Below are 16654 nucleotides of genomic sequence, written 5' to 3'. Positions count from 1 at the left end.
CTAAAGAAAGGGAATAGAAGTTCCTAGAAGATACCTGACCTGGGAGTTTTTTAAATTGCAAATGTCTGGGATCCGAGTGCTTCATTTGATATTTCCCTTTTCTCTGGGCCCTAGTTTTGACATTTCTTATTTTTTAAATTGCCTTTTATTTTTCCCGAATAATCTCTGGCCACCACATCTAAGATTCATGTCAAATCGCCCTTCAACTTATTCAGGAGAAAAATCAACGCTTTAGAAAGATGGAAAATAAATGGAGAATATATTTAGATGACTCTAATTATTTTTCACTTATAGATTTCATACATACTAAATCCCATATTTTAAAAGCCAGAATTTTTTCAACTTCAAATATTCGGAAGTTTAAAAAAACATTTTGAAAATGGATTGTTTCTGACGTCTATAATGAATATGAATTGTAAAACTAAATTGTTTAACTGGGAGGAAAAAACTAAGTTTTAAAATAAGTTCCATTTAGAAGGCGAAGTAATATAAAATATAAAATAAACAATGTTGTGTAATGATTTAGCACTTTATTTAGTCCATATAATCAGGTTTAATTTTAACACCTCTCCACGGAAGATGGCACATCAGATATACAGATCAGAAATAAATCCTCTGAAATTAAAACTCTACTCATATTACACATTGATTTCAGGAAGACAAAAAGGGCACAGGGATTCTGCGCTGGATTTGGGAATAATACTTGCAGTTCCTAGGGAGTGAAGACGGGGGAAACGTTGTGCATTGGACGATTTATTTTCTCCGTTTTTCTTTTAATAACAGAACAAAATGCCCCACTCACGTTCATAGTTCCTCTGGAAATGTGCAAATCGGAAAAGCCTTGGAAGTCACGACTGGAGGCTGGAAAAGAAATGTTCGACGCTGACGCCATCGAACATTTACGTTCAGGTTGTCTTAAGGGAACAATAACCAACTTTTCCTTTGTAAGTATTTCTCAGCGAACCGAAATTAGTGGTTGCTCCGCTGTAGGATGCAGATACACACTCTTGGTTCCGGCTGTGGAAGGTGGAGTGCGCCAGGGCAGGCGGCGAGGAGAGCGTGACCCCGGGTGGCTCCGCCGTCCAGGTTGGCTCCCTGTCCGCCCCAAGGAGTCGGCTCCAGGGCAGGTGTGGGTGCTATTCAAAAGGCCGGTGAGGTCCCCTCTCCGCCCGAAAGAGCGACCAGCGGCGTCAGCCTAGAGCCCTCTACTCCAGGCTGACACCCCAGGAGCGCCGCGGTGGCGGACAGGTGCCGGCCCAGCAGAGCGCCCTTGCTGGGAGCGCAGCCGCTGGCAGAGTCCTGCTGCTGCTGCTGCTGCTGCTACTGCTGCTAGTGGATGCGGCGGCGGCGGCGGAGACGTGGAGCAAGGGGGCAGCGGCCTGAGGATGCAACAGGCACGACGGGCGCTGCAGCAGGTGGCAGTAACCCCACGGGGTCGGGGGCAGACTCTGCGCGGCGCCTGTACCAGCTCCCCGGACCCCTTGCAGGATACTCTCGATGCTGAAGGAGGTGCATCCGCCTGCCGGCCGCGACGCCGGCCCCTTGCCCTCCTCCCAAGGCTGGGAGCCTAGCGTGGGCTGCAGCGCCGGAAGGGCGCCGGGGGTCACCAGATCCGCGCCTTGCGGTTTCCTGGGCGCCTCAGCGTAGGCCGGGGCAGAGAGCAGCAGGTAGTGGAGGGGATGAGGATGCAGCAGCGCGCATGGGCGGCTCCCGGGAGTGGAGGTGGGATAGGCCCCCGGGACAGGCTGCGGCGGGGTCGGGGGCCCGAGCAGCATGCCCGGGTAGGGGGCATGCAGGGCGGCGGGCGCAGCGGGCAGGGGGAAGGGGTGGTGCTGGTGGGCTCCCGGAGGCGGGTGGTGGCGCTTGAAGCGCTTCCTGCGCCGAAGGAAGCTGCCGTTGTCGAACATGTCCTGGGAGGCGGGGTCCAGGCTCCAGTAGTTGCCCTTGCCAGGGTGTCCCGGCTCCCGGGGGATTTTGACGAAGCAGTCGTTGAGCGAGAGGTTGTGGCGGATGCTGTTCTGCCAGGCGGGGAACTTGCGGCGGTAGTAAGGGAAGCGGCCACTGATGAAGGCGCAGATGCCGCTGAGCGTGAGGCGCTTGTGTGGGCTCTGCAGAATGGCCATGGTGATGAGCGCGATGTATGAGTAGGGGGGCTTCGCCGGCGGCGGGGCGCCCGCAGAGGCCGCCGCAGACCCCGTCGGTGCCCCGAACTTGGGGCCAAACTCGGAGGAGTCGCTTGGGCCGCCGCCGCCGCCGCCCTCGGTGCGCTCTCCGGGAAGCGCACCCGCGCCCGCGCCCCGCCGCGCCTTCTGCGGCTCCGGCTGGTGCAGCGGCTCTAGGAGCCGCTGGCTTCCCTCGGGCTCCTCGTCTTCCTCTTCCTCCTCCTCTTCATCTTCCTCCTCTCCCAGGATATCGATCGCACCGTCTTCCGTGTCGGAGCCCCGGAGGCTGTGCGGAGGTGTGGAACGAAGGCGCTCCGCTCTTGGCCAGTTCATGAAGGAGCAGGTCTTGCAGATGCCGGGGAGGTGGCGGCCGCTCACCTGGCTCTGGGTGGGCTGGGCTGGAAGCCTGTGTTAGGAGTGTTCCAAGAAGCAGAGATGCTCGAGGTCACCCTTTTAGGTGGTGTTCTTTTTCTTCTGCCAATTTCTCCTCCTTTCCTACACCATCCGGCAAAGATGCACTTTGCCTTTTATTGAAGCTTCTTCTGAGTCCTTGTGTGGTGGACTCCCCCGTCCCCCTTTATACCCTTTCTTGCCCTACCTCAGAGCGCTCTCCCTTCCTCCCGACGCAGTCCAGTGATGAGGGTCCTTTGAGCATTACCCGACGCGGCAAGAGCCTTCAGCTGCCCCCTCCTTAGACGCACCAGCCAGCAAGGAAGGTGCTTCACTCCTCAGGCTCAGCCAGCCAATTGCTCCAGGAGTTGCATAGGCTCTGTTAACGCACTTTGAAAACAGCGTAGACGTAAAAGGGAGTAGGAAAATATGTACCCGACAATCTAAGGCCACCTCCATATTCAGGCCTCTCTCCTGAAGGATAAAAATAGGAGGTGGGAGAAGGCACTGAAATATAGAAGGCACTGAAATATACAGTGTTTAACTGTAAAAGAATGTGTGAGAGTAATATGTTTTTGTGTTTCATAGCTGGTTAGTTACCCACTTTCCCTGGTGGATTGTGTCCTCCACCCAGAATGAGGAGCTGAAGTATTTTTAATGTTCTTACTACATTCCCGAGCTCAGAGTGGAGTGTGAGAGGGTGTTGCCTTGTCCCTACTACCCCCTACCTCAGCTTCCCAAAATGTTTTCCCTGACTCAAGTTTTCAGAAAAGTCTGAAATGTCCTGTCATGAGGTTGTGGAAGTTCAGGGTGGAGGGAAAGCAGGAGGGCTAGAGAGAAGTCCCCTTCCAGGAGTGATTCTCAACTTCTTTGAACATTTAACCTCAGTATGAAGTAAATTTTATACCACGATGTTGCATAGACTTATATAACTGAGTTGCATAAAACAAGTGATCACTGATATTCTTTCTTTTTTAATGGCCATGACCAACTAAATTGATTTTGCTGCATACTAACCAGTACAAGCCCAGTTTGAAATATCCTTTTCACAAAAACGGCCCAACAACTCCAAAGTATATACCCAGTCTGAGACTCCGTCTCTTTCTCTCTCTCCCTTCTTCCTTCTTTAAAAAGAAACCAACATTAAGCACTTTTTACTATAATAATAAATTCTAATCTTGAAACTTATAGGAGGCAAAAAAGGGCTGCAGTTTCAGTGTCTTTAATTCACCAGGTCATCATTCCTTTCTCACACTGGAGAAGAACAAGATGACAGAGACGCTCTGTTTAAGTCACTTGACATCCTTGGAAGTAACATGATTTTTAGATTGGCTTCAGTTAAATTGGTTCAGAGAATAAAGTAGCAGTGCAGTGCAATATAATTTTTTTTTTTTTTTCGGTACGCGGGCCTCTCACTGTTATGGCCTCTCTTGTTGCGGAGCACAGGCTCCAGACGCGCAGGCCCAGCGGCCATGGCTCACGGGCCCAGCTGCTCTGTGGCATGTGGGATCTTCCCGGGCCGGGGCACGAACTCGTGTCTCCTGCATTGGCAGGCGGACTCTCAACCACTGCGCCACCAGGGAAGCCCAGTGCAATATAATTTAATGTGTGTTATATCACTAGGTATCCTATGGTAAAATACTAACAATATATACTCATAATTTAATACCTACCTACTTGTGAAAAGAATTTGAGGTGGCATCTAATAAAGATTCAGCATAGAAATATTGTATTATGCCATTGATTGTTACATAGTAAATCTTCTATTAGACTTTGTAAAATGACAACAAATTTTCAGTGAGAAATCAGAAGCCAGCTAATATAACAAAAAATAGCTTAAAGGAGTTAGTTTCTTCAGGATAAAATTCTGAAAACAGCTTTCTTACAAGTCTTTTTAAAGTCTTATCCTCTATTTCTGAGGTGTTTACCCTCTAAGGCTTCTCAGTTGTATGTAGTTTGAAGTAGAAAAAATAACAGAAGTTTTCGAGCCTAACAGATTTGTGTTTGAATCCCAAATTAACCAATTACTACTTGTGTGACCTATTAAACTAAGCTTCAGGAGGGCTGGGACAGGTGTCTTATTCAGCCTTAGATTCCCAGATGCCTCTCCCTCAACCCCCTGTAGGTAAGGCACATTTCTTCCATCAGCATAGGAATCCGATTACCTGGGAAAGGGAGCATTGTTAGTTTTCCTACAGTCAACTTCTATGGGGATTTGGGTTATTTAAAAATGAAAGGAGAAAAGTAAGGGCACTTAAAAAAAAAAAAAGGCAAAACCACCCCCAATGATGGAAGTATGTCAAAGAGGGCACTGGGAGACAAGAAAGAGCTGCCAATGGCCAAAGCTGGGGCAATTAGAGCATCAAAATATAGTATTAGATTATTAACCAAAGTATAAAATATTCATGTGTCTATACTGATAAAAAAATAGATGACTGAGTAAATTAATACATGGGGGAAAGAGGCAAATCTCCCTTGCAGAAAACTTCCAAATAAATTATGTAGATATTCCACCCTCTAGGAGGTAGAGCATAACCCCCCAGTCTCTTAACTGTGGGCAATGCACAATGACTTCCTTCCAAAGGGAACCATATGAAGTGGGGGGAGGGGGAATAAGTTAGCGTGGAGAAACCTGACAAAGGTTTCAGCCAGGTGTCAGGTAATCAGTGTCAACATCAACAGTCATAAATCAGGTTGATAGTATGTACCCTTGATATGAGGTGATAAAAATGGGAGACATGACTACCCATGTAGTCATGGGGGGGTGGAGGAGGGTGGATGGATATGGGAATTCCCTTCTACTATCTGCTCTGCTCCATTTTTCTGTAAATGTAAAACGGTTCTGAAAATTATATTTTCTCAAAAAATTAAACAGGAGAAAAAGGGCCTAGTAGCCAAAAAGTAGAAACTCAAATGTCCAACAACTGATGAGTAGATGAACAAAATGTGGTATATAAATAGAATTTTATTCAGCAAAAAAAAGAAACAAAATGCTGATACATGCAACAACATGGATGAACCCTGAAAACATTATGGTAGGTGAAAGGAGTCCAAACAGGCAAATCTAGAGACAGAAAGTAGACAAGTAGCTGCTGGGGAACAGGGGCAGGGGGAAATGGGGATTAACTGCTAATGGATACAGAGTTTGAGAGCTATGAAAATGTTCTGGAATTACTGATAGATAGTGGTACTGGTTGCCACTACCTGTGGATATACTAAAGCCATGAATTGTATACTTTAAAGGGTAAATTTTTTTGCTAATTATATTTAAATAAAATTAATATACAAAATATATCAATGTAAAAATAAATAGCTGTATCAAGGAAAACTAAGTTGAGTTTTTTGGAGATACTCCATTATGGCAAGTAATTCCTTAAGGAAAAAAAAAAGGTGGGGGGGACTCTTTCTGTCCCACCTGATTAATTCTTTAGTGTTGTGTTACTTTGTGCTCATGAAACACTGAAACATTTAACATGGGGTCTGGTGCATAGTGGGCACTCAATAATATTTGGAGATTACTTCTTTCCTAACACTGAATAGGTTTTTTGTTCCTGAACAAATCTATCAGGGGGTCATAAATGCCATCCACCCCACTTTGAAAAACCAACCTCTCTAAACTACTGTACAGAAAAGAGGATGTCTGATTTCTCTCCATTTCGCTCTGAAAATTAAAGGCAATTCAGTTATCAACCAAGTTGATCCTTATTTTAAATAAGTTGATTCTAATATTAAGACTAATTCTGAGAAAAAAGTCTAGTTCTTCTTTCTCACCAAAGTAGGGCAAGTTGCTAGACATTCAAAGACAGAATTCACTTCTTTCAGTATCACCTCCACAATGTATGGCATTTCTAGAACTGGGAAAGTCCTTTCAAAGAAATCTTAAAATATAATTTTCCACCTACATTACTAATCCAAAGGAGACATTTATTCAATTTGTAGCAAGCAACCAAGCCCACAAATGTTTAAAAGCGTTTTAGCTTTATTTTGTTGATAATTCCCTTCAAAATTCATAATATATTAGGAATTAGAGACCCTTTCAATCCCTGGTCTTCCCTCACCCCCTGGGCTGACCCTTCCTATAGCTATCTTAAACTCAGTACTAATGTTCTTGCCCCTTTCACTAAAAGCTGGAAAAGCCTAGGAAAGAATCATGTAAGAAGCTGTGCAGAAGCTTGAATGTATTATCAAGTCTTGCTGGAAAAGGAGAATTTACATTTACTGAAACTCTGTATCAGGGTACTTTAAATTTAATCCCTGGAACAATTCAAAGAGATTTGCACTTTATTGCATTTTATGAATAAGGAAGCAAAGGTTTAGAGAGACTTAGTAATTTATCCTATGTTACTCAGTAAACTATAAAGTTACAGATGAACTATGCCTAAACCTTGATTATCATCATTACCATAATCATAATACCCTGAAAATCTTCTATGGTTAGCAGAATAATGGCCCATGTTATTTATTTGTTAGTGATATCCATTATAAAAATAAAATCTCTCGAGGATATCTATTGGAGGTTCCAAACCCCTCTGAAGTACAGGTTAAACTGGTAATGTCTCTGATCACTGAAAAATACTTCATTTTGGGAAAAATAAGAACGAAGAACAGGGCAATGCATATTTAAAAGAACTTATAAATAACATAAAAATACAATAAAAAAATCTAAATTAAAACAGTGAGATGCCATTCCATCAGAATGGCAAAGGTTAAAATGTGTTAGCTAGGTTTGGAAAAAAGGGTACTTTCATACACTCCTGTTTTACAGCAAGAAGGTACAGCCATTTGGGAAGGCAGTTTATCAGTATCTATTAAGAACTTTAAATGTGCATATCCTGGAAGCCAGTGATTCCACCCTTACATATCTCTTCCACAGAAACATTCTTACATAAAAACAAAGAGGCACACATAATGATGTTCACTGCAGCACTGTCTGCAATTTCAAAAACGGGAAGCAACTAGTTCATCTGCCACAGTGATCACAACCACATCACCTGTCCAGCTCAAAAACCTTCAGCCACTTCCCAGGGCTTTCAGAGTAATGCAAATATTTTGCTCTGTCCTGTAAGCAAAAAGCCCGGCCCTGGCTCACAACTCCAATCCCACCTCCTACCCTGGCTTTCAAACCTTCCACCACGCTTGCCTTCTTCCTGGTCTTCCAGCACACTAACTGGTTCCCACCTAAAGGTCCTCTCCACTACTTGCTCCCTCTGTGTAGAATCTTCTCCCTGACTTTGCATCAATGACTCCTTTTAACTCTGTTCTCAACTTAAAAGCCACCTCTGGCAACCTGGATGAACCTTGAGGTTCATTATGCTAAGTGAAATAAGTTAGAGAAAGACAAATACTGTAGGATTTCACTCATATGTGGAATATAAAAAACAAACTAACAAAATAAATAAATGAGCAAAACAAAACAAACCAAAACGTGTATACAGACAGCAGAGCAATGGTTACCAGAGGGGAAAGGGAAGGAAACTAAACTGTATGGGGAAGGATGGAAACTAAATTTTTGGTGGTGAGCACACTGTAGTGTATACAGAAGTAAAAATATAATGTTGTACACATGAAACTTATATAATGTTAAAAGCTAATGTCACCTCAATAAGAAAGTTTTTAAAAAATGACAATTTTCACCAAATTGTACTATAGATTGAATTCAATTCAGTTAAAATCCTAGCAGGCTTTTTGAAGAAACTAACAAGTTAATGATAAACTTTATATTGAAAACAAAAATATCTAAAATAGCTGTAAAAACTGAAAAAGATAAACAAGATTGGAATATTTACACTACCTAATTTCAAAACTTACTCTAAGGCTAAAGTTATCAGGACAGTGTGGTAGTGCCATAAGGACAGACGAATGAAAATAATGTCCATGAACACACACACACACACACACACACACACACCACGTGATTTTCAGCAAAGGTGCAAAAAGCTCATTCAAAGGGCAAAAGAGTTTTCAAGACATAATGATGGAACAATTAACTTGAAATGGATCATGATGCTAAATGTTAAGAGCTAAAATTATTAAGTTCCTAAAAGAAAACATAGGGAAGATCTTTGTGACATTGGGATTATCAGAAAGTTCTAAAACAGCCCCACCCCACCAAAAAAAAAAAAGCCACTTCTCCTCAGAGGCTTTTCATGCCCACTCATTCTAAAGTCAGTTTTGAATTTTATCAGCCTTCTTCAGGCACCTAGTATTTTCTCACTTATTTATGTCCCTCCACTAGAATGTAAGCAATACAAACCTGGCTTTTAACCATCATGTGCAGTTTCAGCCCCAGCACTAATACTGGGCAAACTTGGAAGCTCTCAATGAATGTTTTTTTAAAGAAATGTATTCTATGCTATACCATGAATTTCTGTCCAGCAGTTAAAGACATATTTATATGCATTGTCACAGAAAGATCTAAGATTAATAGTTTTTTTTAAAGAGCAAACTGTATTATAATATGTAAAGAATGATTTTTTATTTAAAACACACATTATAAAAATCTTTCCTTGAGGATATTTATGGCAAGTTTGTAAGGTTTCCGAAGAAATTCCTTAAATTATAGCTTTATTATTGGAAAATAATTCACTCTGGGAAACAATGTAAACCATAATGTGTGCATAAGTGAAAAGAAACATCTAAAAGGATAGACATTAAACTGACAACGCTGCTTACCCAGAAGTGACAGTGACTGAAGGAGAAAGGTCAGGAGAGACTGACTTAATCTGTAATGCTTGCGTTTTACAACACAAATGTAGTCATGCAATACTTTTGTAAAGAAAAATATTTAAAGATTAATACGTTATAAAGAAAAAAATCAAATATTTATCAGTTTAAAACAGATTTTTAAGAGTTTAGATTAATATTACTTCAAACATTTCTCCCACAAAAGTACCATTAATTGTAAGCCCTTTCTCATGGCCTAGAACAGATGAATCTAAATACTTATTATTTGCCAATGAACATTATGAAGTATTATCGTGACTACATTAATTATAAAATAAATTGAAATTTTTAGGAAGGAGAAAACATTTATCTATGCTCTGTTGTGGGCCAGGAGCTGAGCTGGGTGCATTACAAACCTATTTAACCCTCACAACAAGCTTGAATGTTTGATATTATCACTGTCCGCTTTAAAAATAAGAAAACTAGGGCCTCCCTGGTGGCGCAGTGGTTGAGAGTCCGCCTGCCGATGCGGGGGATGCGGGTTCGTGCCCCGGTCTGGGGGGATCCCATATGCCGCGGAGCGGCTGGGCCCGTGGGCCATGGCTGCTGGGCCTGCGCGTCCGGAGCCTGTGCTCCGCAACGGGAGAGGCCGCAGCGGTGAGAGGCCCGCGTACCACAAAAAAAAAAAAAAAAAAAAAAAGAAAACTAATCTCAGAGAAAATACTTTGCCCAAGATTATACAGCGAAGCAGCAGCAGAGCTGGAATTAAAGCCCTGGAATTAAAGATCTGACTCAAAAATCAGCTGACTTTCTATCAGGCAATTGGCTGCCACAAAATAAGCGTATTCTCTCAACCACAAATTAAGAGAATAGATTCAGGAGGCAAATGGATGAACATAAAGAAGTTATATTAAAAAGGTACAGAACACAGGGGAAGGGAGAGAGATAATCTAATCAATTAGCCTGCCTCCAACTACTGGAACCATTCAAGATACAGAGATGTAATTTTGACTTAAAATTCTGAAAAAATATTCCAAAAGCCATTCTGACAGCCTTCTGATATTTAACAACCATTAACTCTTCTTTAAATTCCATTTAATGCCTTTCTCTTACAATTTGAATATAGTTAAGCTGACCTGGCCTTTAGCAGGAAGAAGAGAAAAGTAATCCATTGTATACTTACATGCCTACCATTTATATAAAGATTGTTAAATTATCAAAAGTTAAATGCAGTTACATCTGAAGTTTTATACCTCGTCACTTTTTAGTTTATATTGAAAAATAAAGAAGTTAAAAAAAAAGATGAATTTAATACCAGTAGTAAAATCTACTTTAAAACTAAAATCTACTCTAAAATTAAAAGCTCTACAATTGAAATCTTTGAAATATATTACAAAGTGAATGGCTGAAGTTCCATTACACTGACTACCAGTAAGGCTTAGAATCTGACTAAGAATAAGAGAAAGTTTCAGTTAATTTCTTTGATTTAGGTTCCTTCCACTTATAAGTCTCTACCACTGTAAACCCTTTATTTCCTTTAATAAAAATGGTGACATTGTTTTTAAAAATTTTTGTTATTAACAATAAAATTACATCCACGCAATCAGCTGAAGTTCTAAGGGAAAATGACAATGTTGAAGTAAGTTTTCCCATTATTATTATTATAACTTCCATGAGTGAGAAATTCAGCATATGTAAACTCCAATGCCAATTCTGAAAGATATGTTTATGAATCATCTGTCCACAAAAAAAGTCAGAGGACAGTGTATTTTATTGTATGAATACCAAATGTTTTATAATACTGATTTACTATGTTGTATGTATTCTATAAAATAAATACTATTTTAAAGATTACACTGGAATTCATAAGAGAAGTAATGCAAAGAACAGACGCTTGAAATACATCCAATAGGAAACTTATTCCCAATTTTATTATCCAATCCTTTTGGTGATGCTTCTAGTGTTATGGACAAACTTGATCTTCTTTGAAATGTGTTGTCCATTGATTTTCTGTTTCAGTAACAGTAGCTATAAATAGTTGTTTAAGAATATCCTTATCTAAATTCCTGCCTGCAAACAGAACAAAACATGGTATGAGTATATGATGCTTATTAAAATGACACAGTTTACCTATCAAGTCCAGATCATTAAATGTTTCATGATCTTCAGAAATTTATAAAAACAATAGTAATTAGTGATTCCTTCCTTAACTTTCTAATTAAGTCCCTTAGAACCAAGTTGGCATTTGGATTAATCACTTTTCTAAAATTATTTGAAGAGGAGTAAAAGGCTTAACAAGTTCTTATGATGTTATCTCATAATTAAGACAAATACATTAACCACAAGCTTATTCAGATTTACAAAAGAGGTTCAGATTGGTTAGTACTGCTTACGTAGCACATTATATCCCTTTCTCTCTCTCTCTCTCTCTCTCTTTTGCTTTAGAAATTTAACTGTCTATAAGGGAAAAGAATCTGAAAAAAATAGATATATATGTATGTATAACTAAATCACTTTGCTGTACACCTGAAAATAACACAACATTGTAAATCAACTATACTTCAATTTAAAAAAAAGTTAACTGTTTGTCACTTACCAATAAAGACCAATCGATTTGTTCTCTCACTGTCATCTTCCCAGCTCACTGGTGTCTCCTCCAGATCATACAGCTCATGGACACCCTGGACAATCACTTGTTGTGGTTTGTCTTTGATCGACACCAGCCCCTGCTCAGAGGAGAATGAGCAATCAGCCACAGTTTGAATTTAAAAGCAGAAATCGAGCATCGATGTTAATGGATTAATTACTCCCATTTCTTTTTAAAATACAAACTCATAAAGGAGATGCTGTTAAAATTACTTAATTCCAGTTATTTGTGCATTAAAGAGTTTCCTAAATCCTCCAATTTTTAAAAAAGGCTTCTGCACACATTTTTTTTAAACAATCCCTATTTCTAATGATAAAATTAATATACGTAATTAGGATGTTTATTCAGTGTTACCACAATGAAAACTGAAACAACCAAATGATAAAACATGTTATATCTCAAATTCTACCAATGATTCTACTTTTAAGGATTTTATACTTGTTTCACAGTTTTAGTGGGAAAATTTGAGAAGTTAAAGGATTTTGGTGATAATCTGTTTTTGAATGGGTTGTAATAAATGGAGTAGATAATGATGAAATAAAGGAAAAGAAAAACTATTATTATTTATCTGAATAAAATTCATTTAATATTGCTTTGCAGAAATGAGGAACAAATTATCTGATGACCTGGCCTATGGGAATGAAATAATTTCTGTGAAATAATATTTGTTATACATATTTATTATAAAAATAATATATGTATTAAAAAATAGTAAGAGACAAACCACTGTCATTCCCACCACATAATTTTTGATGTATTCATGTATTTGGGGTACATGTTCTTCCAGTTTTCTTTTCTTGTGCAGAGTTTTGTTTTCTGCTTTTCAAATCTGAGTTTTAATATGTAACAGCAAGCTCCATGGAGAGAATTACCTAAGCATCAATTTTATACTTGTATAAAGACTTTGAAGTGTCAGCTGTTATTAGAGTTAACAGTTTAAACATGTTGATTATTTTCAGACTAGTATAATACTTTGTAACAGCAAAGAGAAGGAAGTCTATGAAGAGAAAGGCTGTGGTGCCTCAGAGGTCCCAGCGTTGCTGTGATGAGAGGAAGGCCAAAAGAAGAACCAAGGAGGACAGCTGCAGAACAACTGTCATACACGAAGGACAAAACCCAGACTGGGATGGTGCAAGATGAGCCACTGAACTCTATACAGAGGTGTCGTTGCTGCATTCGTATAAACGCCCAAATGGTTGCTTTTCTAGGTAACCACCCCCCACCATTCAGTACTAGGGGATACAAGCAGTTACAGAATGAAATATGATCTTCCAACTAGGATCACAGACTGTAGATGGGGACACAGTCATAAAGAAGCAGCAGGATCTGGCTTAGTTCCTCTGCGGGGGAACGACGGGGGAATAGACTAGGATTCAGCTGTGCTGCTCTGCAGCGCCAATCCCAGGTGGAACCAGCACAGGGAGTGAAGAAATCTAAACCAAAATAGTTTCCCGATCATTCTAGTGACCCTAGGAAGTCGGCTCCTAGCCAGAGAATCTGGCTACTAATAGTAATGATAATAAACAGTAATAATAAAACCTTATGCACACTTCTGGAAACACAGGAGTAGACACTCAAATGACTGTTGATTCGTTAAGCACATAGCCTAGAACCCACTGCTCCCTGGAAAAAACACCTTTTTTTACCCAAATATCAAGTAATATGAATAAATTTCCAAACACAGAGCAAGAATTCTTCTAGTCCTTTGTAACACTGTCTCACAGTATAACAAATGTTTAGTGTCTGCTAAATTCATCAAGAAACATAAGGTTCAGCTGCAGCAAGATTTCTACTATTACTCCTCTGTTAATGAAGCTCTCTTAGAAAAAGCAGCACGAGCACGCTTTGCTGGTGGCGCAGTGGTTGAGAGTCCGCCTACCGATGCCGGGGACACGGGTTTGTGCCCCGGTCTGGGAAGATCCCGCGATGCCGCGGAGCGGCGGGGCCCGTGAGCCATAGCTGCTGAGCCTGCGCGTCCGGAGCCTGTGCTCCGCAATGGAAGAGGCCACAACAGTGAGAGGCCCGCGTACCGCAAAAAAATCAACACAAGAAAACTTTCAGTTTTCTCTGACTAACCAAGCTGTGTGCCAAGGGGAGGAGAGATTTAACAAGTCAAGCTCATTAGCCAGATAACTGCTCAGAGCACCTGGCAGTAGAGAGCGGGGGTAACGTTTCAAAGCACACAGGTTGTTTTAGCTGCAACACTCAATGAAGCTGTGCAAATAAATCATGCTTTATGCAATGACTTCCAAAGCGTCTTTTCAGAAATGGAAATAAGGAAAAACGAAAACAGACAAAGGTTATTTGGACTAAAACTAGTCCTTGTGTTTAAGACTAAATATGGTTTTGTGTAACAGCAAAGAAAGGGACTTTGTCCAAAAGTACAAAACTGTAAGCTATGTACTGCACCTTTAGTCGTATGACCTCCATGCAGTCGTCATCCCTGTTTCTCACATTCTTTTCCCACAGAAGATTCTGTATCAAGTGACATATTTTAATAAGATCAACCACTGCTCATAGGAACAACTACATAGCAAAACAATTGATAAATCATTAATCAGTTAAAATTGCATTCACCTGAATATAGACATTTAGACTTTCTTCCTTTGCATTTCCTGGTACTTCGAATGTGACTGTAACAATACTCTGTAAATCAAGAGATAGTCAACAATGATTTTTTTATAGTAATGTCAAAATATTTTTTTAAATCACAAGTTTTAAGATGAAAAGTAAGGAAACATTTATGGACATCTGTGTTGCCTTAACAACTATATTAGGTATATCTTTTTCACTATATTTGCTGATTTTTGGTATCAGCAACTCCATGTTCTATATTCTGCAGAGTTAGTCAATGGCTTAGTATTTACACAGAGAAACTCTTATGAAAGGACATTCATTGTTTAATTCATTCTTTACAAGACTCTCAGCACTAAGAGGGAGGGTAATATAGAGAGCGTATCAACTATGTACTGAATGAGGCACGTCTGCCTGGGTCACTTTATTTCATCTTTTCATTTACTCATGACAACAATCCTGTGGATTAAAGAGAATTATTTCCATTTTATAAATTGAGGAAGATGAGGCTCAGAAAGAATAAACTACCCAGAGCAAGGGATAAAACTCAAATGCAAACATTTTCTGGGAAAAATAAATATAAATTAAAAGATTCAGTTTATCTCTGACCAAACATGTACCAAGGGAAGAAGAGTTCCTAGAGATGAGAATGATAATATGTCATCTTTGGTTTTAGAAGGTTGATGTCAACATTTATAGAATGTTAACTCTGAGATTTATTTTTCCTCCTGATCTTGATAAACCTCCCACTGTCCATGCTAAGGAATCAGAAGCTTAAGATTTCCTCTAGCTGAGCACATAATTAAAATCCAAACCTCCGTTTGCCACAGTAACCCAAAATTTCAAAATTAATGATAAAAATACACAAGGGCTAAGCATTAACACAATAAAAGCACAAACACCACTTTGGATAATAACATGCTCAAACCAAGCTTTAAAACAGGCAGGACGAACACACTAATGCACAGCTTTGCATAACTGTCCAGAACCACATATCTTAACAAATAATACTTAAAAATCCATACCAAAATGTATAGCAAGTCATATAGCATATCAAAATATACAGCAAAACGTTGCCAAATGAAACATAATTTGTCAGTTTCAAAAGGCAGTAGTGGGGCTTCCCTGGTGGCGCAGTGGTTGAGAGTCTGTCTGCTAATGCAGTGGACACAGGTTCGAGCCCTGGTCTGGGAGGATCCCACATGCCACGGAGCAGCTAGGCCCGTGAGCCACAACTACTGAGCCTGTGCGTCTGGAGCCTGTGCTCCGCAACAAGAGAGGCCACGACGGTGAGAGGCCCGTGCAGCACTATGAAGAGTGGCCCCCGCTTGCCACAACTAGAGAAAGTCCTTGCACAGAAACGAAGACCCAACACAGCCAAAAAATAAAAATAAATAAATTAATTAAAAGAAGGCTAAAAAAATAAAATAAAATAAAGACAGTAGTAATTCAACTTTCAAAAATGCTTAAAATGTATTTTATTCAAGTTGGATAACTTGGCTTTTAATGTTGGGAATGTCTCAGTATAGGACTCAATACTGTCTTATTCTTAGCTTAAAGAATTTTGTATCAGGAATGATTTTTGCTTTTGGCAAGTTAGAGATATGACAATATCTCTAAGGGGTACAATTAACTCCAATGTGAAATTTTTTAAATGGTTTTAAAAATTAAGACAATGCATCATGGGGCTCAAGGAGGGAGAGAGACTTTTAGAACTAGATGTTTTTCTGTACCAATAAACTCTTCTCATATTAGACAAACCCTAAAGAAGATGAAACCCATAAATGCCCAGTGCAGAAGAGAAGGGTCACAACGCATAGTTCACAACTGGCTCTACTAATAAGTATACATAGAATGCCACCTGGGTTTTCTCATCTACCTTACCACCTTCCAAACCTAGGTCCTCTTTATCAGGATGACCAAGAAATCCATGAAAAATGGAGAAATGCATTAAACATCACTCAGTGATAAAACTGTAATGACATACATAATATGTCCTAGGTATTACCCATTTCAGACTTCTTTTTGACCTAAAAAATTTTTATTTTGAACCTAAAATTAACTCTCCTTTCCCCAGACACAGAAAGAAGCAGAAACCTGAGGCAATAATTCAGAAAACTGAAGCAAAATAAGGTACTGCCCCTAAAATAAAATTTAGGAATAACTCCCAAATTTTTGTAGTTTGGTGTGTTTTTTCTTTAACCTCCCAGGTTATTTC

General features: G+C 40.0%; 2 protein-coding genes across 2 annotated transcripts in view; both read right to left on the bottom strand.

The window, feature by feature from the left end:
* Positions 1–1140: 1140 nt before the first annotated feature.
* Positions 1141–2495, bottom strand: LOC307055141 (forkhead box protein D4-like 1; the record flags this gene model as incomplete). The annotated part of the gene is given in 2 exon segments (XM_079707111.1): positions 1141–1322; positions 1325–2495. Coding segments are annotated over 2 exon segments (1353 nt in total).
* An 8620-nt stretch (positions 2496–11115) lies between these two features.
* The window catches only part of LOC307054356 (zinc-regulated GTPase metalloprotein activator 1B), a gene marked incomplete at its 5' end in the record, with an annotated part of 50205 nt that continues 44666 nt past the window's right edge, over positions 11116–16654 (bottom strand). The window contains 4 exons of the mRNA XM_079705998.1: positions 11116–11285; positions 11812–11941; positions 14272–14337; positions 14440–14508. Of these exons, the coding sequence (XP_079562124.1) occupies positions 11179–11285; positions 11812–11941; positions 14272–14337; positions 14440–14508 (372 nt within the window). The 3' untranslated portion in view covers positions 11116–11178. The remainder of the gene's footprint in view (positions 11286–11811; positions 11942–14271; positions 14338–14439; positions 14509–16654) is intronic.

The sequence above is a fragment of the Hyperoodon ampullatus genome (genome assembly GCF_949752795.1).
Source record: "Hyperoodon ampullatus genome assembly, chromosome: 6".
Lineage (NCBI taxonomy): Eukaryota > Metazoa > Chordata > Mammalia > Artiodactyla > Ziphiidae > Hyperoodon > Hyperoodon ampullatus.
Note: the sequence above shows the minus strand (reverse complement) of the source record. Positions and strands in the feature narration are given on the sequence as shown.